General features: G+C 42.1%; 4 protein-coding genes across 5 annotated transcripts; 2 read left to right on the top strand and 2 right to left on the bottom strand.

Annotated features, from left to right (window-relative positions):
- Position 1: 1 nt before the first annotated feature.
- Positions 2-4,339, bottom strand: psmc2 (proteasome 26S subunit, ATPase 2). The gene is given in 12 exon segments (XM_051391923.1): positions 2-267; positions 1,241-1,337; positions 1,468-1,670; positions 1,992-2,079; positions 2,166-2,330; positions 2,443-2,541; positions 2,703-2,775; positions 2,883-3,014; positions 3,403-3,502; positions 3,619-3,700; positions 3,820-3,857; positions 4,173-4,339. Coding segments are annotated over 12 exon segments (1,305 nt in total). The 5' UTR covers positions 4,243-4,339; the 3' UTR covers positions 2-109.
- A 231-nt stretch (positions 4,340-4,570) lies between these two features.
- On the top strand, positions 4,571-12,397 carry dnajc2 (DnaJ (Hsp40) homolog, subfamily C, member 2). Its single transcript, XM_051391918.1, has 16 exons — positions 4,571-4,773; positions 7,040-7,230; positions 7,561-7,636; positions 7,728-7,826; positions 7,913-8,135; positions 8,253-8,318; positions 8,418-8,509; positions 8,696-8,817; positions 9,534-9,683; positions 9,794-9,882; positions 10,017-10,086; positions 10,171-10,355; positions 11,055-11,155; positions 11,388-11,498; positions 11,583-11,743; positions 12,231-12,397. Exons 1-16 carry the CDS (start codon positions 4,719-4,721, stop codon positions 12,297-12,299), a joined length of 1,860 nt encoding a protein of 619 aa, XP_051247878.1. The 5' UTR covers positions 4,571-4,718; the 3' UTR covers positions 12,300-12,397.
- pmpcb (peptidase, mitochondrial processing subunit beta) lies at positions 12,316-18,759 on the bottom strand. Its single transcript, XM_051391919.1, has 13 exons — positions 18,627-18,759; positions 18,165-18,302; positions 17,451-17,537; positions 16,209-16,338; positions 15,536-15,734; positions 15,263-15,342; positions 14,973-15,085; positions 14,397-14,540; positions 13,979-14,139; positions 13,809-13,894; positions 13,635-13,723; positions 13,412-13,487; positions 12,316-12,520 (listed from the first exon to the last, which is right to left on the bottom strand). Exons 1-13 carry the CDS (start codon positions 18,708-18,710, stop codon positions 12,456-12,458), a joined length of 1,452 nt encoding a protein of 483 aa, XP_051247879.1. The 5' UTR covers positions 18,711-18,759; the 3' UTR covers positions 12,316-12,455.
- Positions 18,760-19,424: 665 nt separating this feature from the next.
- On the top strand, positions 19,425-21,359 carry phax (phosphorylated adaptor for RNA export). 2 transcript variants are annotated; one of them, XM_051391922.1, is made up of 2 exons: positions 19,425-19,575; positions 19,765-21,359. In XM_051391922.1, the coding sequence occupies exon 2, from the start codon at positions 19,771-19,773 to the stop codon at positions 21,004-21,006; it is 1,236 nt and encodes a 411-aa protein (XP_051247882.1). In that variant the 5' UTR covers positions 19,425-19,575; positions 19,765-19,770; the 3' UTR covers positions 21,007-21,359. The 2 variants fall into 2 exon arrangements, with proteins under 2 accessions (XP_051247882.1, XP_051247881.1); XM_051391921.1 differs by having other exon boundaries at positions 19,427-19,575; positions 19,711-21,359.
- The last annotated feature ends 4,621 nt before the right edge of the window (positions 21,360-25,980 follow it).

The following is a 25,980-nucleotide window of genomic DNA, read 5'->3' on the forward strand; positions in this document are numbered from 1 at the left end:
CTCTGGAATAAACTTTATTTTTAAGTGAACAAGAATGACAACAAAAAGGACAATATTTTTTTGACTCCGTTTGACAGTAAAAAGCCAAAGTGGACACTCTCACACACTCTTAGTTGTAGGTCATGTATCTGGGGGTGGCGCTGAACTTGGCGTAGGACTTGATGACCTTGTTAACGGCCTCCAGGAAATCCTTCTCTGTGGCAATCTTCCTGCGAGCTCTGATGGCGAACATGCCCGCCTCCGTGCACACGCTGCGGATCTCAGCGCCTGGCAGGAAACACATCAAATTCTGCTTACAGGACGAACAGGAAATACTGCGTGGAGGTTCAATCACTCATGTTGCTATACACTGGTTAATGAGATTTTTGGGGTGAGATGTTTCTATGGCAGTTTTGTGATAAGAGACCGTTTAAAAAAAAAAAGCTTTTAATGTACAAGTGCTGAGCTTCATCAGCTTGATGAAGTAAAATAAACCAAAGATTTCCTGACTCATTGTCTGTGTCCTGTGAAAGCCATGTTTCTATGAAACCCTTTCCATGACAGTTCAGGTTCAGCTTTGTGACAAATGCACAGAAGAATGAGAATTTCATCAACCCATAAAAGGAACTTTTAATCCTTTTGGCTTAACTGTAAAATTCAAATATATAATCAAAATAAATTCAAATAATAATTCAATCTCTAAATATGCAGACATAGTTTGGATTGGACAGCAAAATGTTGATAGAGTGCACCCTTGTGGTCACATATCAGTACTACACTCGTGAACAAATAATTGAAGGCAAACTTGTAATTGTTCACAGGAGTCAATACTCCACAGCAGCATAAGGAGCCACTGAGAAGAATAAAAAAAACTTTGAGGCCTTTTGGATTTTAAGACATGTTGAAAACCTTGGAAATATACAAGTAGGCCTATATCTTTGCATTTGGTTCACTTTTGTGAAGGAAAGTAAATGTAAAGTATACTGTTTAATAGAACAATGGCCAAGTATCAGGGACATTTTATATTTATTATTTATTTATTTATTTATTGTGTATTTTTGACAGAATTGTATAAAAGTTTTCCTAAACAGAAAATAATCTGCTCAAATTTAATGAAAATCATTGTTTTACACAAACATCTTTCAGTTACTGACTTCAACTGTTCACAGTTAACTGAAGGATAGAATTAAGGAAAAAGGTTGGGAACCACTGCTTTAAAGGACAAATTACAGAATGAGGGAATGCTGTGTGTCAGTCTTACCGGTGCTGTTGGGGCAGAGGCGAGCCAGCAGCTCGAAACGAATGTCTCTCTCCACACTCATAGAGCGGGCGTGAATCTTAAAGATGTGTGTGCGACCCTGAAATACAGAAGAATACAGAGGTGAGACTTAAACACAGCTAGAAATAGCTAGACAAAAAAGGATACTATTTCATGACTAATCATGTAGTATAGTCTTATGGTCGCTCTCTGAGAGTATGTCTTGTCACCTCCAGGTCGGGCAGGCTGAACTCGATCTTCCTGTCCAGACGTCCGGGTCTCATCAGGGCCGGGTCCAGGGTGTCCGGTCTGTTGGTGGCCATGAGCACTTTGATATTGCCTCGAGGGTCGAAGCCGTCCAGCTGGTTGATGAGCTCCAGCATGGTTCTCTGGACCTCGTTGTCTCCACCAGCACCGTCATCGAAACGAGCACCTGGCAGGTTCACAGACAACAGGGTTCATGTTAAAGTGGAAGACTGCATTATATATTTATTTTAGCTTCTTTACACTCCTCTGAGAATATAACATTCAGTATTTCATGAGGACAAAAGACAAAAGACAAAAAAAAATGTACATACAGAAGGAATGTTGCACCAAACTGGTTTAAAATTATATAAATTATAATTTTAATTTGTGGGTAATTTTAAGATGCATTTTGTACTTAAATTACAGATATGGCACTGTTTTGTGAGTTTCAGATCTCTTGATGTTACCCTGAAGGATCATAACACAAACATACTACAGAAAACCTTACCTCCAATAGCATCAATCTCATCAAAGAAGATCAGACAAGCCTTCTTAGTCCTCGCCATCTCGAACAGTTCACGCACCATCCTGGCCCCCTGCAACATGAATGTTCATATTCATCAGGACTCTATACAGCTGCTATTCTTTGCCCAGTGTGTGCTTCAACTGCTCTCACACTCACCTCTCCCACGTACTTCTGCACCAGTTCAGAGCCGATGACTCTGATGAAGCAGGCATCTGTCCTGTTGGCCACAGCGCGGGCGCACAGGGTCTTTCCTGTGCCGGGTGGCCCGAACAGCAGCACACCTTTTGGTGGCTCGATACCCAGATTGACAAACCTCTCAGGCTGGAGAGCAGAGCACAAAAAACAGGAAGATCAGTCAGGATGGAGGCAGAGTATTCGTCCTTGGTACCTGTTCATCTGAGTCTGGGTCAATGCTGTGACTAGGAAGTGACACTCACGTGGAGCAGGGGGTCTCGACCACTTCTCTCAGCTTCTCAATCTGCTCCTTACATCCACCAACATCACTGTAGGTCACGTCCGGCTTCTCCTCCACCTACAGGACGAGAACAGAGTGTTGCTGCTTATTTTGTAAACTGCAGGAGCCAAAACTACAATCTTCCATCTAAGATAGAAGTCAACTGTTGTTTCTCATAAAATGAATTGGAATAATGTAAAAGAAGTCAGACATTTCTTAACAACATACGGTTCTCATACCTGCATCATGGTGACTGTCGGGTCAATCTTAGGAGGCAGAGGAATGTGGATCTGATACTTGTTCCTGTCCACACTGCAAGAACAGAGGAGAAGCTACATTTAGCCGTTTCACTAGATGTTAGACATAAACGTGACTTTTAAAGAATAATTGGAGACATTCAAATAATACTTCTGCCTCACCCGACTCTCATGCCCTCCTCAATGTCAGTCGGAGCCACCTGGTCGCTCAGGTCCACCACAAACTTAGCAAACTGTTTGACATTGATAATGTACTTAGGGTCCTCGGAGTCTGCGTTGATGATCTTTGTGCATCTGTTGGAATCATACGCAGAAAGAGAAATGTATGGGACTACTGCACAAATTCAAACATGAAAAGAAATATGTATTTGGTACTGGAGAGGAACATGGTAAAACACTGCTTTGAGGTGTGTGAGGCGGATCATTTATACTATTATTTTGACAGAGGATGGATAATAAAGTAAGTTTTCAGTTTTTAAATGCAGAAGGAAAGATAAATCGTTAACTCTGACACCATCTTATACTGCAACTTAAAGAAGGAATGGGAATCTAAAAAACACTTTATTTGTAGAAAGATTAAGTACTTGCAAAAGCACAGTGCTTTTCAATATTCACATTGAATATTGCACAAAAAGCAAAAACACAGATTGATTTTTTTTAACCATCATCCAGTTGGCTTTACCTTGCCACCTGCAGGGGCTGTTCACTCTGCAGCGTCTGTTTGTCAGCAGCCAGATCCCAGAGTGCTGGTGGAGCCAGGCCTGTGTCTGACTCCTTAATGCCTGTCAGAGCCAAAACACACGAGCAGCATCCGGTCAGAACAATCTCCAGCCAGTGAGTTACAGGGGGGGGACACTGAGGCAACACACGGCCTTATATTAACGCTTCCATCACTCACCTGTCAGCTCGTTGATCTTTTTGAGCAGCTGCTGGATGTCATCTTCCACTTGTTTGATCTGTCTGGAGTACGTGCTTTGACCCTGCCGACAAACAGCAAGCACCACGTTAGAACAACTTTAAACTAACAACAATGTAACAATGTGAATGTGAACACTCTCACAGGTAGAGCTCTACTGGAGCGAGCTGTGGCCACACTTACGTATGTTTTGAGCAGGGCGATGTCCCCTTCATCCAAAGCTGTGAGGATGAAAACAACATGAATGAGTGTGCAGTCTGCCAGTGGGCCGCTAGCATTGTTGTCGAGCTGAGCGATGTAGCAGTTAGCTTATGTCATCATGGTTACACATTTCATAGCAACCGCTTTCACTGCAAACATTTTAAACGGAACCTTTACCAAACCCCGACAGTTATCACAACCTATGATACATAAAAAATCTGTTTAACGAGCAACGCTAACGTTAGCTTGGTGGCTAACGCCGACGTCCCCTTTAGCGAGACCATTGACTGTTTTCTAACAGTTGAATTTAGTTTTTACTAAAATATAGTGTTTACATCTGATGGGTGCGTCATCCTTTTCCTCTTCTTTAGTCTTCCTCTGGTCGTCTCCCAAGTAATCCGGCATTTTAAATCTGGTATTAAACACTTTGTCACTGAAACACTGCGCTGCCTCTGCGACCGAGCTGCACCATTACACAGCAGCTTTGAGTTTCCGCCGCTGCGCGCCAGGCACCGGAAATACCGCTCGGAATTATATTGAGGACGTACCACCAATACAAAATATCTTTGATACATAAATAATGCTCTAATAATTATAATTTTTCATTTTAAATATTAGTTAAATGTTGAGAATTTCCAATTAATAATCAACGAAAAGTCGCTGCTCAATAAAACGCTTATTTCGGAAGTGCGGAACCATAGTGCGGATGTGTAACACGGAGTGGTTAACGGCGTCACAGCGGAGCTCGTTTTTGGATTGGCACTTGGAGAAGGAGGCCCATGTGGTGTGTGTGAATGAGCGGGCCACAGACTTCTGCACTTTAGGAAGCTTTCACTTGATCATTTCGGCACCTGAATGTTCGTTTCGCCATTTCTGCCACGATGTTGTTAGAAGCGCTGGACGGAGAAGAAACGGTTGTCTTCACTACCGCTGCCGGTAAGCGCTGCACGAGCGGGCCACGGGGAGGCAGCTAACGGAGCTACCAGTGTTTAATGAAGACCACTCGTTAGCATGCAGCGGAAAAAAAGCAGACAGCGAGGACTAGGCTAATATGAGCTCATGTAGAGCTCGAAAGAGTCTGTTTATTCTTCATATATATGTGTATATATATGTATATATGTGTGTGTTGTTTCTCGGTTTACTCCAACAGGGTTGTTATTTCCTGTGTTGTGTAATGTTAGCGAGCTGCTGCCCACTCATGGCTGCACTTGCTGCGGTGATTTATTAGCTCAACTCTCGCTGGTTGGCAGCTCTTGATGTTGAACACACTTTCACTTGTTTAACATGCCACTCACTTTTCTGCCTATGCGTGTCCGACATTCATTACCGGGCTGTTACATAATGTCTGGACACCTGTTGTACCTTCAGATAGTCTGACCTGTCACCATTTTCAGTGAGGACAAAAATAGCTGTAGTTCCTTCTTTTAAAGGAAAGGCTTAAAGGTACAACCCAGAGTAAAACCCCACTGTTACCGGAATGGGTGGCCTTTGATCCTGGTAGTTTAAGTGCAGTTTGTGGGGGATTGGCAGTATTGACTGTTGCCACCACACATACATGTCACTGCAGCTCAGTGGCATTTATTTGTGGTGGTCAAAGTCTTTAAAGTTTTAAAGTAAGAACATTTTTTAATATAGCCGTATACCATTCAAGAGCAAATGTCACAAAGGCTGTGTTTAGACTGCAGGTCAGAGTTACCCAAGTCTGAGCTCTTTTTTTTTTTTTTGCTCATATGTGACTCAGATCAGATTGTTTCCTGACAGTGTGATCAGCTCAAATCATACAGAATCTGATCTTTTGGATTACAACTAGGGCCACTTGCAGTGTGACCTCATAACTTCATATTGCTCTAGATAGACATTTGTAACCTGTTCATACTGGAATCTGATATGGGCCACATTCTAAAAATAATGTAAGTTTGAACGTAGCCTACGTGTGTCTCATAAAATCTAGACAAAGCATGACAATTCACTGGCTTACCTTTTGAACGTTTGTCTTGTAAGTACTGTATTTGGAAGCACACAGGTCTCTGGACAGGCTGCTTTGAGCATCATGTGGGTAGATGAACAAACAACCAAAGACTAAAGGAGGACTCTGGTGTGTGTGTCACTGTAGTTAGAGTCTTGCAACTAAGAAAAGAGTTTGTATCAGAGTTGGGGATGGGCGTGAGTACTCAGTTTGAGCGTCGTCCAATGTATATAGAGTGCTCACATTTTTCTCTGAGCACAAATGATAGATCTGTGGATGATGTTCAGCATTTTCAGTCACATGGCACTCAGTCGTTGCACTCAAATTGCACTTGTTTTCCATTATCGGGCAATTTACACAAATATGAAAGCATTATGTAGCAATAGATTTTCTTATAGCTTTTTTGTAAGCTGCCAAATTATTGAAATTATTGCAACATCCTATGTTTGTGGATCTGTTGGCTAATCTCTACAGTCTGTGCAGGTCAGAAACATAGGATAACCCTAACCCCATTCACGTTTTCACCTAGGTGTTCATTTTGGACCCTATTCTTACATTGATTATATTTTTGCGAGTACTCGAATATGGAACTGGCTTCCAGTGTTATTAAATTACTTTGTACAGGAGTCTGCTACAGCTGACAGTGCCAAACCAGCGTGTTTTGCATAGAGCCCGACTGATGCACCGGCATGGTTGATAGCTTATCGGGATGTATATTATCAGCCGATATGATGGCTCTAGGGAAAAAATGCGTCTGAGATCATCTAGGGACAGTGTTACCATTAGTCTGTACACCAGAGAGTTCTGACGAGTAGGAATGTGACGATATATATTGCGATACAAATATGTGAAGATTAAAATTGGTCAGATGAAAAATGAATCGTGACGCTCTTTTTAAACAGCTGAGATCCAGTTTTGACTCTGCTCTTTCAACATAATCCTGTTTAAAATCAGAGGTGCTGCAGCTCTTCCTGAAACAATAATATTAATAAATAATATGTCTTCAACCTCATTAAGTTAAAAATCATAAGAAAATCATCTTGTGAGTTCAGTATGGTTAATTGTGGGTATTGTTACACCCCTACGGAGGAGTTTTCTTTTTAGACTGTAAAATGTCCTACTCAGTACATATCTCTGTCACAAATCTTTACAGACTTGAGGATCTTTGTGTGTTTTTGTAAAAAAAAAAAAAAAAAAAAGGCAGAAAGGCGACCCCTCTCCGCCTCTTTTCTGCAGCCTCTGTGCAGGTGCGGGTGGAGCCTGTGGGTCGATGGTTCGAGGCCTATGTGAAAAGGAGGAACAGGAGCACATCTACCTCCTTCCAGGAGCTGGAGGAGGAAGAGGAGTCGGAGGAGGAGTTGGAGGATGAGGAGTTTCAGCTGGAGGAGTACCCGATGCTCCGAACTCTTGACCCCAAAGACTGGAAGGTATCGGCCTTAATCACAGAATTATGTCACAGGAAGAGAAATTTGTTTCCTCTTTAATGGATTCATTTACTCATTATTTCCGCAGTAGCAAAACATAAATCAGCTTAATGAAGCTGGCTCAATTTGTAACAAGTGTAGTCGTAATGGGAGTCGCTAGTTGCAGCCCTCCACCGAGAGGCTGTTAATGAGTGATACATGCATATTTTACTCCTTCCATTCTGGTTTTTAACTTATCATTTAGTTGTGATATTGGATCGGAATGTTTATCATGTTGCTCAAAATATAATCAATGAGTGCAACATTCGTTTGAACTCCTTCCTTGTCTGTCAGAATCAAGATCACTATGCTGTCCTCGGGCTCATACACTTGCGGTACAGAGCCACACAGAAGCAGATCAAAGCTGCCCGTAAGTATTCTTCTTCTTCGTCTTCTGCCTGTTCTCATGGGTCATTTCTCTACTTTAGTGGAATAACTTATTCTCTGCTGCTTCTCAACAGACAAAGCGATCGTGTTGAAGCACCATCCTGACAAGAGGAAAGCTGCAGGAGAGCAGATTGTAGAGGGAGACAATGACTACTTCACCTGTATAACTAAAGGTCTGTAACACTGCTTCTGATGGTTCCCAGCACTGAGGTTCATTCTGGAGGCTCCTGGTCTCACCGTCTCTCTGTCTGACCCTCAGCTATAGAAATCCTGTCGGACCCGGTGAAGAGGAGAGCCTTTGACAGTGTAGACCCTACCTTCGACAACGCTGTGCCTTCAAAGGGCGAAGGCAAAGAGAACTTCTTCGAGGTGTTTGCTGCCGTTTTCGAGAGAAACGCCAGATGGTCTTCCAAAAAGCACGTGCCCAAACTTGGAACCATGGAGTCCTCTTTTGAAGAAGTCGATAATTTTTACTCTTTTTGGTAAGTGGATGAGGTTTTTGAAATGTTAATCTGATCAGAGAAATGTTAGTGATTGATCAAAGACACAGGTTAGAGCGGAGAGAGTGTTTTTAACTTGTATGTCGATTTCTGTTAAAGGTACAACTTTGATTCATGGAGGGAATTCTCGTACTTGGATGAAGAGGAAAAGGAAAAGGCTGAATGGTAAGCTAGTGTGTGTGTGACAGCAGTCCATTATTGTACTGAAACACATCTGTCTATAACTGCAGTCTCTGACCGGCGTGTTCTAACTCTCCCTTGCAGTCGAGACGAGAGGAGATGGATTGAAAAGCAGAATCGAGCCTCCAGAGCTCAGAGGAAGAAGGAGGAGATGAACAGAATACGAACACTAGTTGGTACAGTCTCAGAGCCGGCACGCTACAGCATTGATGGAACAAATCAGAATACCAGAAAGCAACATTAGGCTCTTACGTATTTAGTAAAAATCTCTATCCGTGTATGGAAAATGGTCTGTAATATGGTGCATGAGCCAGGAAAGCTGAACAACAGTGAGACTGATGAGTTCTATTGCTTCCCCGCAGACACCGCCTACAGCTGTGACCCTAGAATAAAGAAATTCAAAGAGGAAGAAAAAGCCAGGAAGGAGTCTGAGAAGAAGGCTAAGGCCGACGCCAAGAGGAGAGAGCAGGAGGAGAAAGAGAGAGTAAGTCTCATATCTAAAGCTGCAACCATTATTGGATTCAGGAGTGAGTTGTAAACTGATATCAGCTTCTCAAATGTGAATATTGTCTGCTTATTTTAGTCCTCTATAAACTGAAGCTCTTTGGGTTGTGGACAAAACAAGACATTTGAAGACGTTATCTTGAGCTTTAGGAAACTGTGAAAAACATTTTTCTCCATTTCCTGAAAGTATGGACCAAAACAACTAATCAAGAAAATGATTAATTGATGACAAAAATAATCGTTAGTTGCTGCCCTATCTCATTCTAAACCTAACACCTGCCAGTGTCACGTGTCCATTCACTTTGTCATCGTCCTCCCCTTTCTTTCTAATGTATAGTCATTTTTAAGAATGGCTCAGCAATTTCCTTAAACAGCTTAGAGCTTTGATCAGGCCCAAAAAATCAGCCCTGACCAAAGCCTAAAACAATCTGTGGGAGTCCAAAACCAAACCACAGAAGCCCAGTTGGGCCTGAGACCAACGCAAAGCCACATTTACACTTAAATATAATAATAGTAATGATAATAATAATTGAACACCGCCATCATAGCACAACGTAGCACAGTTCTTCAGCATTTGAACTGGTCCCAGAGTAGGCAGTAGAATAACAGGGACACCAGGAACAGAGCTCTAACCTGCTAAATGTATGTTGTTTCTTTGGCAAACGTTCACCAGTCAGTTTTCGGTGTGCTTTACAGGCCCGGCAGGCGGAGCTGGAGGCAGCTCGTCTGGTGAAGGAGAAGGAGGAAGAGGAGGCCAAGCAGGTAGCTCAGCAGGCCAAGAAAGAGAAAGAGATCCAGAAGAAGGCCATCAAGAAGGAGAGGCAGAAACTCAGGACTACCTGCAAGGTTCGTTCTCATATGACTCATTACTTATCAATCCTCTAGTATTTCTGAAGAGAGGTGCAGTCTAGTGCTTTAGTTAATGTTGTCTGTCTCCACATTGTTCCACTCCACAGAACTGGAATTACTTTGGTGACAATGAAGCTGACAGTGTGAAAATGATGGAAGAAGTGGAGAAGCTCTGTGATCGACTGGAGCTGACAAGGTACAGTCAGCAATGAATTTGAATGCTTTCAAAGCAAAATATAAGCTAAGATCATTCCAACCTTACAACACTTTGAGGAAATGGAGCCCTGAGGAAATGTGTAAGAGTATTTTATGTTTTTTGTCTGTATCCAGTCTGCAGTCCCTGAATGAAATCCTGGCCTCGGGCTCAAAAGACGACAGTAAGGCAGCAGTGGAGAAGCAGGTAGAAAGACCACCACGAGACCCTTCAGTCGACGTACGTATAGTCCTCACAAGTGTACAAACATGTTGGCGTTCCTCCCCTCAGGTGCAGGAGGTGAACGCCCAGCTGCAGAGGGAGAGGGAGGCAGAGGTCCAGGCGAGGCAGGCGGCCCGCAGCGCCGACCAGGCCAGCGGAGGAGGAGGAGGAGGCGGGGGGAAGGGCTGGAACGAGGACGACCTCCAGCTGCTCATCAAAGCTGTCAACCTGTTCCCCGCTGGAACCAATGCCAGGTTAGAGAGAAAACACACACGATAGTTTTCAATTGTTTTACCATTATTTCTTTATCTGGAATAACACACAGTTTCCTGATGAGTTTATGGTCTCAATCGCTACTTTCAAGTCTTCTTCCAAACATTATGATGTTCATTTAGTAAACGATGGTCCCATTCAGAGTAAAATAGGCCATAAATCAGGGTATGCTTTTAGGGCGTGGCTACCTTGTGATTGACAGGTCACTCTCTCAGTGAATCCGTCCAGCTCAAACAACAATCTGTTACTGCTTTGCCTATTTATTTATTTATTTATTTATTTATTGAGAGCAGCTCAGCTCGCAGTATGTCACCTCCGCTGGCTCTGAATAACCGACATGGCGACAACCATAATGCCAAACTTCAAACCAATGGGTGATGTCATGATAGGTTCACACTTGCTTGAAGCGTAAGACTATCCTTACTTGCATACAGCGTTAGTAAAATGTGAGCGGTGAAGTGTCAGCAGCAACATGTTGCTTGCTTGTTTTGTTTGAGTAAAACAGGATTTTTGTCAGTTTTGTATTCTTCTTGTTTCATTCCTGCTCCTTTACTACTTCACTTTGTCCCGTGGTGTAACCCAGTATTGTTATTTGGAAATATTACTTCAGGAAGGACTAGAAGCTCTTGTTAATTCTACTGCATAACACCAAAGTTAAAAGTATTTTTTGTCTCTTTTAGATGGGAAGTTATTGCCAACTATATGAACCTACACTCCACCAGTGGCATGAAGAGGAACGCCAAAGATGTCATCAACAAAGCCAAGAATCTACAACGGCTAGGTGAGCTTGCTTATGAAGAAAACACTATTTACGTATTCAGTGTGTTTACTAACAGACCTGGTTTAAATGAACATAGAAAACGTTGAGATATTTAAGATCTCACCTTTTGAAGTAGTTTTCCTCATGCAAGTCAACAGATAACTCAGTGATAGACTTTATATAAATACATATATAAAATCAGTTTGAATCAACTAAAATGTTCTGATCAGTCCTGTTGAACTCATCTCCACAGATCCACTACAGAAAGATGAGATCAACAGAAAAGCCTTTGAGAAGTTTAAGAAGGAACACAGTGCAGTAGCGCCCTCCATAGACAATGCCATGCCCTCAGAGAGATTTGATGGTGAGTGTATCTGATGCTGTGAGTGATAATGTGTGGAAATGTGTGACAATGAGCCACAGTGACCCGCTGTGTGTCGTCCTACAGCCTCTGGTAGCGATGGCAACGCTGCCGCCTGGACCACAGAGGAACAGAAACTTCTGGAACAAGCCCTGAAGACCTACCCAGTCAGCACCCCTGAGCGCTGGGAGAAGATTGCTGCTGCTGTCCCGGGACGAAGCAAGAAAGACTGTATGAAGAGGTACAAGGTAAGATCATGAGCCCGTCTGCTCCTTGGGTACGGCTAGCTAAAGCTACTGCAGTGTAAGGAGCCTGTAGAAATCTATTCTCTACTCACTAAACGTATTTGCATGTTAACTATTATCCATATTAATGTGCAATAATGCCCCCCCCCCCCCCCTTCTACTCATATTCCCTCTCACTAACTCTAGCAGAGAACTGCTTAAGGTAAATTCTGATGTCTAATCACAATGCTTTATAAGAAGACGAAAGAACAAATTCACTCTAGATATAGTAATCTGAGAGACACGACAGCCAATCAGAATTGACCTTTAGCAGTTCTCTAATTGGTTGATTTTGTGGCACATTGTCACTGGATAATAATATGGATAAAAGCAGTTACCGAATAGATACGTTTGTGTATAATTGATGAAAATATAATCTGTTCTCCAACTCTCCCATTGCTTGCTCAGTATTACTGGTTTACTGACAGACTGTTCTGTGTGTCTCTGGCAGGAGCTGGTGGAGATGGTTAAAGCCAAGAAGGCTGCACAGGAGCAAGTGGCAGGCAAGAGTAAAAAATGACAAGAACCACAAAGAATAGTATCTGTTATTTTAACATTATTGTGTTGGTCTTTATTTTATAATAAAAATTAAAGGAGGAAAAATGCTACAGACTTAAATACTGTTTGTTTATATGCTGTACAGTTGATGGGTAATGTGAGCCCAAAGCTGGTCTGTTCAGGTTCTCATCCAGAACATCCCACTCTGGATCTGGTTGTAGTCTGGCAGCTGTTCAATGGGACCTGAGACAAAAACAAGTTGGGTTATTTTCATTAAACCTGTATAGACCTTTTCCCAGCAGCCATAGTAGGGTAAACACAGGTGTTGCCAGTGAGTCAACAGGGACAGTAGCAGCAACCCCTAATTAGTTTAATTGGTAACAGCTGTGTTTGCACTACAGAACAAAGGTCATCAGTTGTTTATAATAACACTGATATCCTAGAAACTACATATTTCTCCCCAAACACACAATTTTACACAACTAAATCAAATCAAATTATTGACCATGCTGCAACAACGAAACATTGAACAAATCATTTTCCTTTATATATTTTTGGTGAATACAGTGGTACACATTAAGCTTCCTGGCCACGATGCAAGTCCAAATATTGTCTTACAGCAGCTCAGTTTGTTGCATGGTGGAAGAGGTCTCAAAATTAAATATTGCTACTTATTGGGAATTTCCTTTGATATGACACTTATGTCATCAGTATTGGCAAAGTTACATTATTTTAATATCTAGTGATCTCAATTATTTGAATTACTTTACCAAGTACTGAATATAAAAGTAGTAACTTCTAAATGTCTGCTTCAATTCTCTTATTTTTCTCACACAGCCATTATTATTATTATTAATTATTAATTATTATTGTACTGAGATAAATTATCTAGTTAATACTCCTGACCACCAGGAGGAAGTAAAGAGTAGTTACACTTCATACGTGCAGTGCAAAGTAACAAGCCCATTTAAATTTCAGTAACTGATTGTATTAAGACAACTGCCTATAGTTGGACCTTATGGTCAGGATAGATTAAAGCTGTTCTGGGGTGGGAATAGCCTAAAAGCATCATGTTCCTGCTACAGAGTGTACAGCCTGTCTCTCTAAATCCACACTGAATAATCAGTGACATACCAACTGCTGCGATGGCAGGAGCCTTGCTGAAGATGTATTTGGTACACACGTCCTTAATGGTGTTAGCATCGATCGCCTGTTGAAGGGCAGAAAAAAGACAATTTCAACATTTTCCATTAACCTTTAAAATGTATTACAATTGATCAACTAAAGCAGTTCCTACAAAAAGCCCCAAAATCAGAGAGAAGTTCTTAATGGGTCAGATTTCACTGTATCCACTCACATCAATTCTGGCCTCCAGCTCGTGCAGAGGGATCCTGCGACTGTAGCACAGCATCTGTCTGCCGATGTCCTCACAGATCGGGGTGGATCCTGGAGACAGCAGGTATACGAGGTGATGTCAGTAAAAAGCGTTACGTTATGTTTCTCTGAGCGGCCTGATGTGACGCAGCCTTACCGTCCAGATGCAGGAGCATGTTGGTCTTGAGCAGATTTTTGGCCCGTGCCACCTCGGTCTCCGTGACACTGGTGCACAGGGACATCCTGAGAGGGAGCGACAAGACTCATCAGCCCACCAGATCTCATTAAACGTTATACTTAAACCTCATCTGTCCTGTGTGCACTCACCATTCCATCTGAGTGAAGTGCATCATGTCGTTGATGGTGCCGGGCTCACACACCATGTAGAGCCCCCACAGGCCTGTGTCTGTGTAGCAGGTGTTGAAGGACTGGAAGCTGTGGCACAGGTTTCCCTGACAGGCCATCTGAGCCAGTTTGCTGGACAGATTCTGGGTTCACAAAAGATCCAAAACGGGTAGGGTTACAAGATGGAAACACAACCTGTGCATGTACAAACTACTGGGTTGTGTCTGCTTACCACTGAACTGTCTTTGTTTGCTTATTAAAGAATTCCAGTTTTACAAAAAAGAAAACATAGTGCAGACCAATGGGACACCACTGAATAAGTATTTGGGGTATTTAAGTTGTCTGGTGCAGCTTGGTGTAAGAAATCTAAATTAAATGAATTAGCTGTAGCAGTACTCACCACACCTCCACCAAACGAGCGGTCCCAGTTTCCAATGAGTGTGTTGGCGACCATGAGAGGGATGGTGTCGGGGTGGGACCATCCAACCGCCTCCACTGCGATGGCGATGTGAGCCAGAGGCATCTTGTCGTCACGCACGCGGATCTGAAGCGAAAGCACAACACAGTCACTGTCACTCCACTGTCAGTTGTTCAAGACTGAGATGAGATAGATTTCCTCTGAAATAAACATTAATGTATTAGTGCTGCAACAATTAGTCAATCTGTTGTCAACTATTGAATTAATCACTAACTTGTGAATTTCAATAATCAATGAATTGTTTTCAGTTGTTTTAAAAAAGAAAAGAAAAAAGTTTCTCTGGTTTTAGTCTGTAGCGGTGAAGAGACTGACCATGAACCTACATGTCCCTGGTCAACATCCCTCTCTCCCTCATTTCTTCTCTGTACTAATCTGACAAAGGCATAACATTCCCCCCAAAATATTAAAAACAAAGACAATTTACATGACCAAACTAAATAAATACAAAAACAAGAAAACTAAAACAGTAACTGTGTGGTGTGGTATTCGCACCCTTACCTCACTTCCTGTGAAGTGGCATTGAGGAAGTGCCGGGGCTTCACCCTTATATCTGCCAGGAAGCTTTCCAAAATGATACTTCGCCAAATCGATCAGCTCGTTGTGTGAAACTCCTGATCAGAAACACATCACAGAATGAAGATCAAAAAGACCTCAACGTCATATTTCACACTGGAATGAAGTCATGACTTGAATGTGGTTCATGCAGAATCAACAGTAAAGTCAACTGTACTTTAATCAGTCGAAAAACAGGAGCTAACATATCAACCTATATATAGAACAGCTCTGACCTCCAGCAGCAGCCAGCACTATTCTGGGGCCTTTGTAGTGAGTAGTGATGTACTCCACCAGGTCTCCTCTGTTGATCGTCCTGCAAGCAAATACAGATGACTTATAGCAAGACGGAACAACCCTTCTAAAGCAGGTCTGATTAAAGCTGCAACACATGAGACCCCCACATCAACAACACAGTGATCAGGTGTGTGCAAGCTGTCTGTTGGTGTCAGATTTCATCTGCACCACCTGCAGAAAACATCGTTTAAAAAAGGAACATCTGGCCTTACTTGATGTTCTCTGTGGGGCCCAGGATGGTCCGGCCCAGAGCTGTGGACTGGTACGCTGTAGCGTGCAGGTAATCAAAGACCACTTCCTGCAGATTGGTCTCCACTTCCTGCATCTCTCTGAGGATCACCCCTCGCTCCCTCTCGATCTCTGCCTCACCCAGAGTGCTGTTCTGGATGATGTCAGCCAGGATCTCCACAGCTTAGGAGGAAGGAAACCATTTCATTAGCATACAATAAAAACTATTCCAGCACATCAGTCTGATGTTCAGTGCATGCAGGGTGTTATTTTGTGTTGTGCTATACTTTACTTTTTGGATAAGACTGAATTTGGTGTACTTAGCTGTCAGTTTCTCTTAACAATAATTATACAGGAAACACCAACTCCACTTTAGATTACATAACTTAATTTTTTTTTATTTTAGGATTTGCAGACGTGTTGCTTACTCTTGTGGCTGTATTGCAATCTGGTCAATTACTAACATCCATGGTGGATCTCTCCCTAAAAGATTGAACATCTGTGTATGCCGACTCCAGAAAGAAGCCCTCGCTCTATGATTATGTAATCGAATATGTAATTAAATACAATAAAATAATATGTATCCTCCTGTCTTTATCAATTGAATCATCCTTATGGTAACCTCTACACAAACATTCCTCCTCTGCTGTACTGCACCTCGTGGAAGGTCTTTAGAGAAAGCTTTGGCGTAATACACAGTCTGCTCTCGGGACGTGTAGGCGTTCAGGTGAGCCCCCATGTTCTCGATCTCCAACTCCAGATCCAGCTGGGAGCGCTTCCTGGTGCCCTGTCACACACATACACAGGGTTGAACAAACCTCAGGATGTGTTTTACATTACTGAAGACAACACATACCATGTTGTTTCTTTTCCCTCAATATTACATGTATGCAGTTCTTTTTGCATGATGTCACCCTGAACAATTCCACCGTGTTCCACTTTGCTAACATGTTTTTTCTTGTTACATATGTGCCAATAAGAAACAGAACAGTTTTCAAAGCCAGTGTAACAGAGTCAATTAAACAGCAGTAATATGTAGTATTATAATTACACAAAATCTGTTTTAATAGTTATAACCTGACATGTCCGGCCTTCTGAGTCAATGTGTGGAACGTTTGAGACTCAGTGGTTCCTGTACCTGACATTCACTTTTCGTGGGTCCCCCCCTATAAATGTGTCTCACGCTTTTGCTGTTGTACTCCTTGGGAGAGGTGAGCGACACTGTGGTCACAGAAATGTCTGTGTTTTAGCCTCTGTTAAACTACACTTATAAGTTCACCTGCCAGCTTAAACTTATTGTGTAGTACACTAACATATTTCTGTCATTTAAATTTGTGTCGGAGCACACGTTGATAACAATTGACCGGAGGATATTGTTGTTATTTACACCTTTGTCAGAATAAACGGAGATCGCCTCCAAAAATATCCTGGTCTGGGCCTCTTCATCAAAACGCAGACAACGCTAGAAACTAACCGGTTACACCAGCAGTCAGGCTGGAACGTTCTATAAAAAATTACAAAATACAATTGCACAATTACCCTATAATTATGTGTATCATATATATATATATATATATATATATATATATATATATCTCCATACCAAAATCCTTTTGTACATATGTATTATAAATAATAGTTTTATATGCATCTATGCATATTATATTTTTATATTATTTATATATATATAATATATATATATATATATATATACAAATCCTTGTACATTGTATTGTAAATTAGTTTTAAATGCATCTTGCAAAAGGGGGGGCCCAGCCATAAGCTAATGCTATCTGGGGGGCCTTAGGATGGTAAAGTTTGGGAACCCCAGCATCAGAAGACAACCCAGTAAGTCCAGTTAGCAGAAGTAACAACTTTGCCAGACTGGTACCATCTCACCTTAAATGCCATATGTTCCAGGAAATGTGCTGTGCCATTATTTCTCTCATTCTCGTAGCGACTGCCAGCGTCTATCCACAGGCCGACCTGGAAGTAATGAATATCCACACATTAACACACTCTGCTGCCACGCTACTGCTGTCACACAAATACCTTTACTGCAATATTTTGTCCCTCAGAATAACAATCTGAGCCTGTCAGTGAAACGTACTTTGACAGGCGCATTTGTTCCCAAGGATCAGCTTGTCACATGGCAGCCATAACAGACCGTTTCATTCACATTTTCTCGTCTTACTCTGACATAAGCGTTTAATTCAACCAAACCAGCGTTAGTGAATGTTGGAAAGACAACAGAGACAGTTTTATTTTGTTTCTGTTAAGTCTGAAGTTTACTATTATTTAAGTAAAATGACTGGTTTTGTCAGTAGAGTCTGGTAGCACCCACTGTTTTAGTCTGAGATGCTTTAGTGTGACATCTAGCAGCAGTGAGTTTCATATATAACCTTTAAGTTTCTATGTACAATATTTTGAATTATGAGACGCAAACACTAAATACTGTGACAAAATGGCATTTGATTTTATTCTTGCATTTGTACTTTCCTGAATTATTATTACTGTATATACAACAAAGTAGCCGGACCAAATAAACAGCGAGTGAGACTGAGAGAGTGTGTGTGTGTGTGTGTGTGTGTGTGTGTGTGTGTGTGAACTCACTGTGCAGGTGGTGAGCCCGGCGTCCTCAGAGGCCACCCGCAGTCCGTTTTCTAACGTGGTCACCTTGGTTTCAGGAACATTTAGAGCCACCTGCTGAGCAGCCTGGGTAGCCAACAGTCTGCGTGGTCCCGCTGTGAGCTGCAGACAGACGGACAGACAGACAGACAGACAGACAGAGGAATTAACAGCCAGTCATGATGACACTGCTAATTTAGGACAGTGACGTCAGCTGTCGCGAGCCTCCTGCCAGCATTGGTGAGGTGAAGTGAACTACATTAAACCGTACATTAAAATGTTTGAGTGCAGACAGGACAAACATCAAACATTACTTTAACAACTCATTGGAGTAGCCGTTAGCAAACAGTGAGCCTGTCAGGCCGTACGGAGGGCTTCTGCTCCGTTACACTGCGCACACACAACTGTCTTACAGCACAAACATGAGTGTAAACACATTGTTCTTACCCGGCTCAAAGAATTTGTCTTCAGTAAATGTTTCTGTAGCAGATATCTTCCTCCAAATGTGAGGCGCTGTAAGGACGCCGCCATGTTGTTTCTGTCACACGGCGCATGTGCAGTTTTCAATTACGCAACTATACGAAACATCCGCTCTTTATTAGGAGAATAAAAGCCAGAAGACTTTGGGTTTATAAAAAACAGTAAAAATAGATTTAAAGTACTCCTACAAAAGTCATTATAATAACAAAAGTGGAAAGAAAAGGAATAACATCTAGATGAAAACGATCTAAGGGGGTGTATGTACATTTTACAAGCTGGTGTAGCCATAGATAGCTAATGGAGTATATATTGTTTAATTCCCCTTGCACATTTTGTTTTAGTCTCACAATTCTGCATGTTCTTAAAAACAATACAAGATTTTCCATTAACGTTGACTATGACAATATACAAATTTAACTAAGGCATCTGTTTTCTACTAATATTGTCTTAGTGTCTTTTGTCTTTCATAAATGCAGTGGCAATGAAAACAACATTTTGCTTTACATTGAAATTACTTTAATATATATATATATCTGAAAGCAAGTGCGCAGTGAACTGTTTCATCATTTATAAAATGAATTAATCAGCAGTCTTCGTTTGAGTCAAGACCTGTGTTTACAACCTTTTGGATCATATAAGATGTACTTATTTGTTGGTGTTTAGGTTTGCTTTGCTCAGTATTATATATTATATTAAAGTGACTTTTCTACTTATTTCTTTCTTGCACGTTTACTCTGAAAGGGCCTGACAGTTGGAAGGCGGAAGTGTTGCTTTGGCCCAGCGCGAATTTTCTTCAAGTCTCTGTACTGACTGACAGCCTCATCTCAGCAGCTCGCAGTGAGTTCAAGAGCCACGCAGGGCTACAGCACTGTTTGATGTAGATCCGAGAGTCGGCTGCTGTGTCGGACATTTGAAGGTATTTCTCTTTTAACAGAGTAGTTTGATTCTCTTCCGGGTTTATTATTAACTTCTGTGTATTGTTAGCTGCTAATGGTGTAGAGTTAGCTAGCTGCTTGCTAATGAGTGGCCACAACTTTATCTGATGCATTAGAGCAGCAGTCAGCAGTCAGCAGTCAGCAGCCATTATCTTTGGTGTGGCTTCCAGACAGAAATGGCGGATAGCGGAGATCTAATGGTCGGTGATCTGGAGGATGGGGAGCTCTCCGGGTCCGGCTCGGATACTGAGATGGGAACCGCCGCCGCCGCAGCAGCACCAGCTCGACCCCAGGTTCCTCCAGCTTTTGGCGGCCAGTCCTTCCAGCAGAGAGCCGCTGCCCAGCCCTCTGCCGCCGCCTACCGCAGCGCCGGTGGGACGGTGGAGTCCAGCGACAGTGAGCAGGACTCGTCGGACGAGGAGGCGGCTGTTTGGCGCCGAAAGCGCCAGAAAGTGACCAACGCTCCCCAGCCGCCTGCCTACACCACCCGGGCAGCGCCGACCCGCATGCCCGGCCCCGGTGCACAGGGAGGCCGCAAGGTTAATAACATCTGGGGCTCTGTGGTTCAGGAGCAATGCCAGGATGCCATAGCTGCAGAGCTGGGCATATTTGGCATGGAAGGTGAAGTTAGCATGTCCAGCAGAAATGTGGAGACTTATAACTTTGTCCTGGCCCGTAAGATAATGGACAAGGAGAGGGAGATGGAGAAGCAGAAGGATGATGGAGAAGTGAGCATGCTGGACGCCCAGCTGGAGGAGTACATGAAGGGCAGGGAATCTGAGGAGAGGGCAGGAGGTGATGCAAAGAGGAAGAGGCCGGCTAAAGATAGACTGGGGCCCAGGGCTGAGATGGACATCAAGGGCCGCTATGAGATCACAGAGGACGACTCTGACGATAAGGTGGCGGATGAGATAGCACACAGGCTGCAAGAGCCTAAAAAAGACCTGATAGAGCGTGTTGTTGAAGTCATTGGGAAGAAAAAAGCCATAGAGCTGCTTGGAGAGACTGCCACGCTTGAGGAAAGCGGAGGCGTGTACACTATGGACGGCAGCAGGCGACGGACACCCGGTGGCGTGTATCTCAACCTGCTGAAGAACACACCCAGCATCACTAAGGCCCAGATCAGGAAGATATTCTTGGAGGAGCACCAGAAGGAGTACAAGTGCAAGAAGGCCGCCCAGAAGAGGAGGCGGCACATGGTGGCCAAGAAGATGAAGCAGGCCATCGGCACGCTAAACCTGCAGGAGCACGACGATGTCTCCAGGGAGACTTTCGCCAGTGATACCAATGAGGCCTTGGAGTCACTGGAGGAGGCTGCAGAAGAGGAGGAAGAGGAGGGTCAGGAGGAAGCTGCTGTAGGCATTGAGGAGACAGCGGTGGTGTACAACTCTGCAGACCTGGAGGTCTTCTGAGGACCGCCTGCTGTCGGAACACTGGGAGGTTTGAACAGGATGGGACATTTTGTATTGAAATTAAATCCAAACACTTAAAACACTGTATAAGCACTGTCTCTACTGAGTACAGAATCACACCTGAGTGTCCTTTTTTGTTTGTTTGTTTTACCTTAGGAAAAAAAGAGAGCTTATGTTCATTAAAATATAGTTTTGTTGGGTAAATGCATGGATCTGTAGAGTTCAATCAAAATGATCAAAAATGTACCCACGTTGTTGCAGCATATTGGAATAACAGTGAGGCACTCTTGTTGATTTTCACTCTTGTTGATAGTAACTTTCTTTGTTCTAATTAAATTTTCATTATGAGATAAGGAGATCTGGATTTATTCAATTACTTTGTGACTATCTGGAATATAAATAAATGTGACTGGCAAAAATGACATGAACACTAACTGGTTAGCACACTGGGCTTTTTCAATGCTGGCTACTATAAGAAAAATACTATTCAAGGCTAAAATTAATTTTTTAGCATTGTTATACAGATTCAGTCCCTGATATCCGAAGATGCATTAGTTTGGACAGCTGTTGTGGTGCAGAACTTTGTCCACTAGATGGCGGACACATCATTTCAGAGAAAGTATTGATCCACACAAGGAAATAAAAGGATATCATACAAAAGAATGTTGAATAATATATGTTAGAAAAAGTACTGCATACCAGAAGACAGATGTGATGGAATGTGCTGTATACAATATACAATATCAAAAACACACACAAACCCAGCAATGAAAGTGAAACCTAAGGTAAGTAAGATGAATGATGAACTTACATAAGAAATACAAGAAGAGCACTTAACAGATTGGGATGGGTTCGTGGTTTAAAGTGTCGATAGATAGCAGCACATGCAGTTGTACTGCATTTAAATGAGAATGCTATCTATCCACAGACTGATCCTAAAATAGATAGCGGTATAATATAACATCGGTGGCAGCAGATGGTAATGCAAAGTACATCAGACAATGTTCTGGTTACACTGCATTATCACACTGAAGAAATAGTCCCTATGAAGACTGTGGATTGTGTTTTGTAACTGGCACATGGATTGATGCAAAAGTGGGCAGCTAGAGGTCTTTGAGGTAAGTGAGGAAATCTGTTTTATTTGTAGTTAGGGTTAATTGACCTTTTAATACTAAACATAATTCTTATTTTGAAGGTAAACTGGTTGCAGTCATGTATTCATGTACTATAGACAGACAGGACAAGACTTTCCTCTTCAAGGCCAATTATGTGAAAACCTACTTGGCAATAAACACAATAATAAGCGATTATGATTCTGGTCCACATCTCAAACACACATCTGTACTGATCAAATTCATTAATTCTTAATAGTCTTTGATACATTTCCAGTCACACTAATCAGCTGTGTTGAACTTTACCAATCTTATCTTGTTTAATGGTAGAATTGCACAGTCTTGCTTATTGTCCCCCTTTTTTTAAATGTGTTTATTCTTGCATGTACCAGACAGAACAAGTGGGTGGCAGCAAAGGTCTAGTTATGGTTGTATGAACAGTGTTCTCTGACAAAGCAAGGAGTCAAATACTAGATGAATGTTTTGTCCTTGAGGGCATTCTGAAACATGTTCCCTGTTCATTGTTTCATTTAGAGAGGTCTGAAGTTTAAAAACCGCCATTTAGTCCATTAGCTCATAAGACTTTATATCAGGAAGAATTATTACACTTTAGTTTACAGGTCTTGTTATTTCCTAATAGTTTCATTGCATAAACTAATTACAGGAAAATAAAAAATGTGATTTTTAGTAAGTTGTACTGACTTAATATGCAACTGTTGATTTCCAAATGAATTTCACTGTAAGAACGCCTCCGTGTAAACCAAGGTAAATATTTATTCATTTGCTCTGGTAACTTTATTCTTCATGTAAGTTAAATTGTATTTGTATGTGCACTGACCGAAAGACAGTAGGTTATGGTAGCTTAGCACCTAAATTAAAATAAATAATAATAATAATAATTTAATAATATTTAAGGGTAAATCAACAGATTTCTTTGGCCACTTAGGAGCAAAGGAACAAGCTGTAAACACAGCATCTGACATATTATCGCCTCATACAGTTATGGAAAAGCAAACAGTTGCCTATTTACACATCCGGATGATACAGAGCAACATCAGCATTCATTTGGAGTTGTGTTTCTGGCGACCTTTTAGCTCTGTCTCGATCTCAACCAACTTAGCCTGCTACAGTAAATGTTAAACTCTTTTCTTTGCTGCTGGGCAGCTGGCATACAGTGGATGATGAAAGGTGCAGTGTCAGGTGATAATTCTCAGCAGCCTGTTGCAGCAGCTGTGTGAGTTCAAACTTTAACTTTTTTTAACTTCATATATATATGTGTGTGTGTGTGTGTGTGTGTGTAAATTATAACTAAGGTGTGATTTATGCGTTACTAAAATAAAAGCGGCTGCACCACGGAGATAAGTTATAACTTCACTCTAAACTAATAGATTTCCTAAGGTAGTGTAGATCATAAAATGTCACCGAATGATACTCACCAATAGTGAAACAGCAACCATTTTGCAACACAGTAATCGAATACAGACAACATTTATTGATATAGTATTTCAATATTGATGAAGCTTACTGTGCTACGATGCCAAGTGGCTCATTGTTGATAACCACTTGCCTTTGTTAGGACTTTTTGTTCAAACTAGTTGTTTGTAGCTGATTTAGTTATAAACAGACTAGTAGTTACTGAGCCTCTAGAACTTACACATAGCTGGTGCAACCCAGTTTCCTCACTACAAGGTACACCTTTCGACATTACACATACTTATGTGATCCTATTGATTAGTGCAGCTTTAATGTCTGGGAACAGTACCCTGGCATACTATTTATCATCCAATATTGGCTTTACAAATCTGACTTGAGCTAAACAAACCACAGTAAACCAATGCACCCCGCTAAAGCAGCTGCATCTGACTCAAAGTAAAAGTATACAGTCGCCCCACACAGCTCCGGGGGAGAATGAAAGCCTTTAATGGTGGCGGTGGATTTGTCAGCTGAAGCGCCTCGGAAATGATCATTATCTCTGCTAATGGCTGCCACATGAAAGGCCCAGCATTGTGGCAGAAACATGTTTGATAATCCCACCACTTATGGCTGTTTTCATATTTGCTGGTGGATACGTCTTCTCTGATAAACTGTCAGCGTGTACATCATGATTCCATGGGGCAATTAGGCAAGCTGATAAAGGTTTGCGAAAAGGTGCGTGGGTCTATTTCCTGCAATTGAGTTTTGCTGTCACTTTGTGTGCTCATGAGCAGGATTTATAGAGTTTGTTACCACCCGGGTAGAGGGACTGTTCATACAGTGGCAAACAGATATGTATTGTTTGCATTAATGGTAAAGGCGATCAAAGCAGGAGTATCAAAGAAATGTGTGAGTTGCAGGAGGTGACTGATGTTCTGCCTTGTCTTATTCATGTGGAATTGTTGCACACAGTCTCTGGTCTCAGGACCTCTGCATCTGTCACCTGGCAACGAACTTGTTGCCTGGATACAACACGCTGTTTCTTATTTCCATTGGATCAAACAGGACCGGGGTTGAAAGACTTGTATCTCTGGACAGGGAGGGGGAAGGGGAGGGGGTGCATGATGTCAGCATTCACAGAGGTTGTCAACAAATATCTCTCCAGCAAATAAACCGGCTATGTGTTTGTGATTTCTGTGCTGAAGATTAGCATTATTTTGACAGACGCATCTCTTTGAGCATCTGCTCTTTGAGATGTGTCCACAATCATCGAGCTGTGTCATGGATGAACGGCTCACTGCCTGGGATATCACAAATCAGGAAATCAGAGGAAGCTGTTCAAATACTTTTTCCTTCCTCTAATGATCACACGAGCAGAAGTAAAATGCAATCTAAGTTTATCAGTGCACCCCTGCTGACCCATCCGAGCTAATCTTGGAGACGCTGACAGAGAGGCAGAACGCAACCACCGCAATTAGATGACGGATCCACGCTCCGGCAGGGAGAGGTTGCAGTTTTCAATGTGTCTTCCTCTCACAGTAACGTGTTCTCTGAGCTACAGCAAGTGGCCAGAAGAACAGCAGTAAAGGTAAGTTAGGTAACATCATCAGAGGACTATTGAGAACAGGCGGTGACTCATCACTTTCAACGAAACAAAGGTGACCCAGTTGGGAGCAGAAAAGAGACAATGGATCACGTTCATAAAGTATGTCAGTTCTGGGGATTGATCACTTTTGTCCAAGGACTCTCAAATGTTCCTCTTGTTGTTATTGAGGAACATTTTGCACATGGCGTATGCACAATTAAACTTCTTACCCCAAAATGTCTTCAAGTCCTACCAAGAGCGTTTCAGGAGCAGAGCATCTTCAGAGAGTCTTGGCTGCCCGATGTTGTCGACTTGTGTAGTTCAGCCAGTCTGGGACGCTTCAGGGAGTGGAATTTGGGGGTTATCAAAGTTTTCTATTAGTTGCGATCTTAGCTCAAGTGCTTATTGACCAAAGAACGCAGAATGCAGTTTTTCTCGCGTCTCTGTGGTGGTCTAAATTATAGTTCGACACAGGAAGCAAAAAGTCACTTCTCACACTTTGTCTAACATATACTTAGTTAAACCACTAGTAGTTCCTCAAAGCTGATTGGTCCGGTACCACTGTGATTGGACACAAGTGCGTGATTTGAAGCCTGAAGATGTGTTCTTTGGTTGATCTCCTGAGTCCAGCTGCAGTGTGGCTATAAACTGAAATAAAAATGTCCTTATAGAAATGTTGTGTGTCATTGCACGTGTTGTTGGTCCTTGTACATGCAAGACAAATTAAACACTAAATATTCCTATTGTAGTAATGCCCAAATGATGTGACAATCTAGTCAAACGAAGCATGAAACTGATCATAGGCTGACAAGAAATCCACACATTCAGTTCAAATTAAGTGCCATCCTTTCAAACCAAGCATGA

Source organism: Dicentrarchus labrax, unplaced genomic scaffold (genome assembly GCF_905237075.1).
Source record: "Dicentrarchus labrax unplaced genomic scaffold, dlabrax2021, whole genome shotgun sequence".
NCBI classification, from domain to species: domain Eukaryota; kingdom Metazoa; phylum Chordata; class Actinopteri; family Moronidae; genus Dicentrarchus; species Dicentrarchus labrax.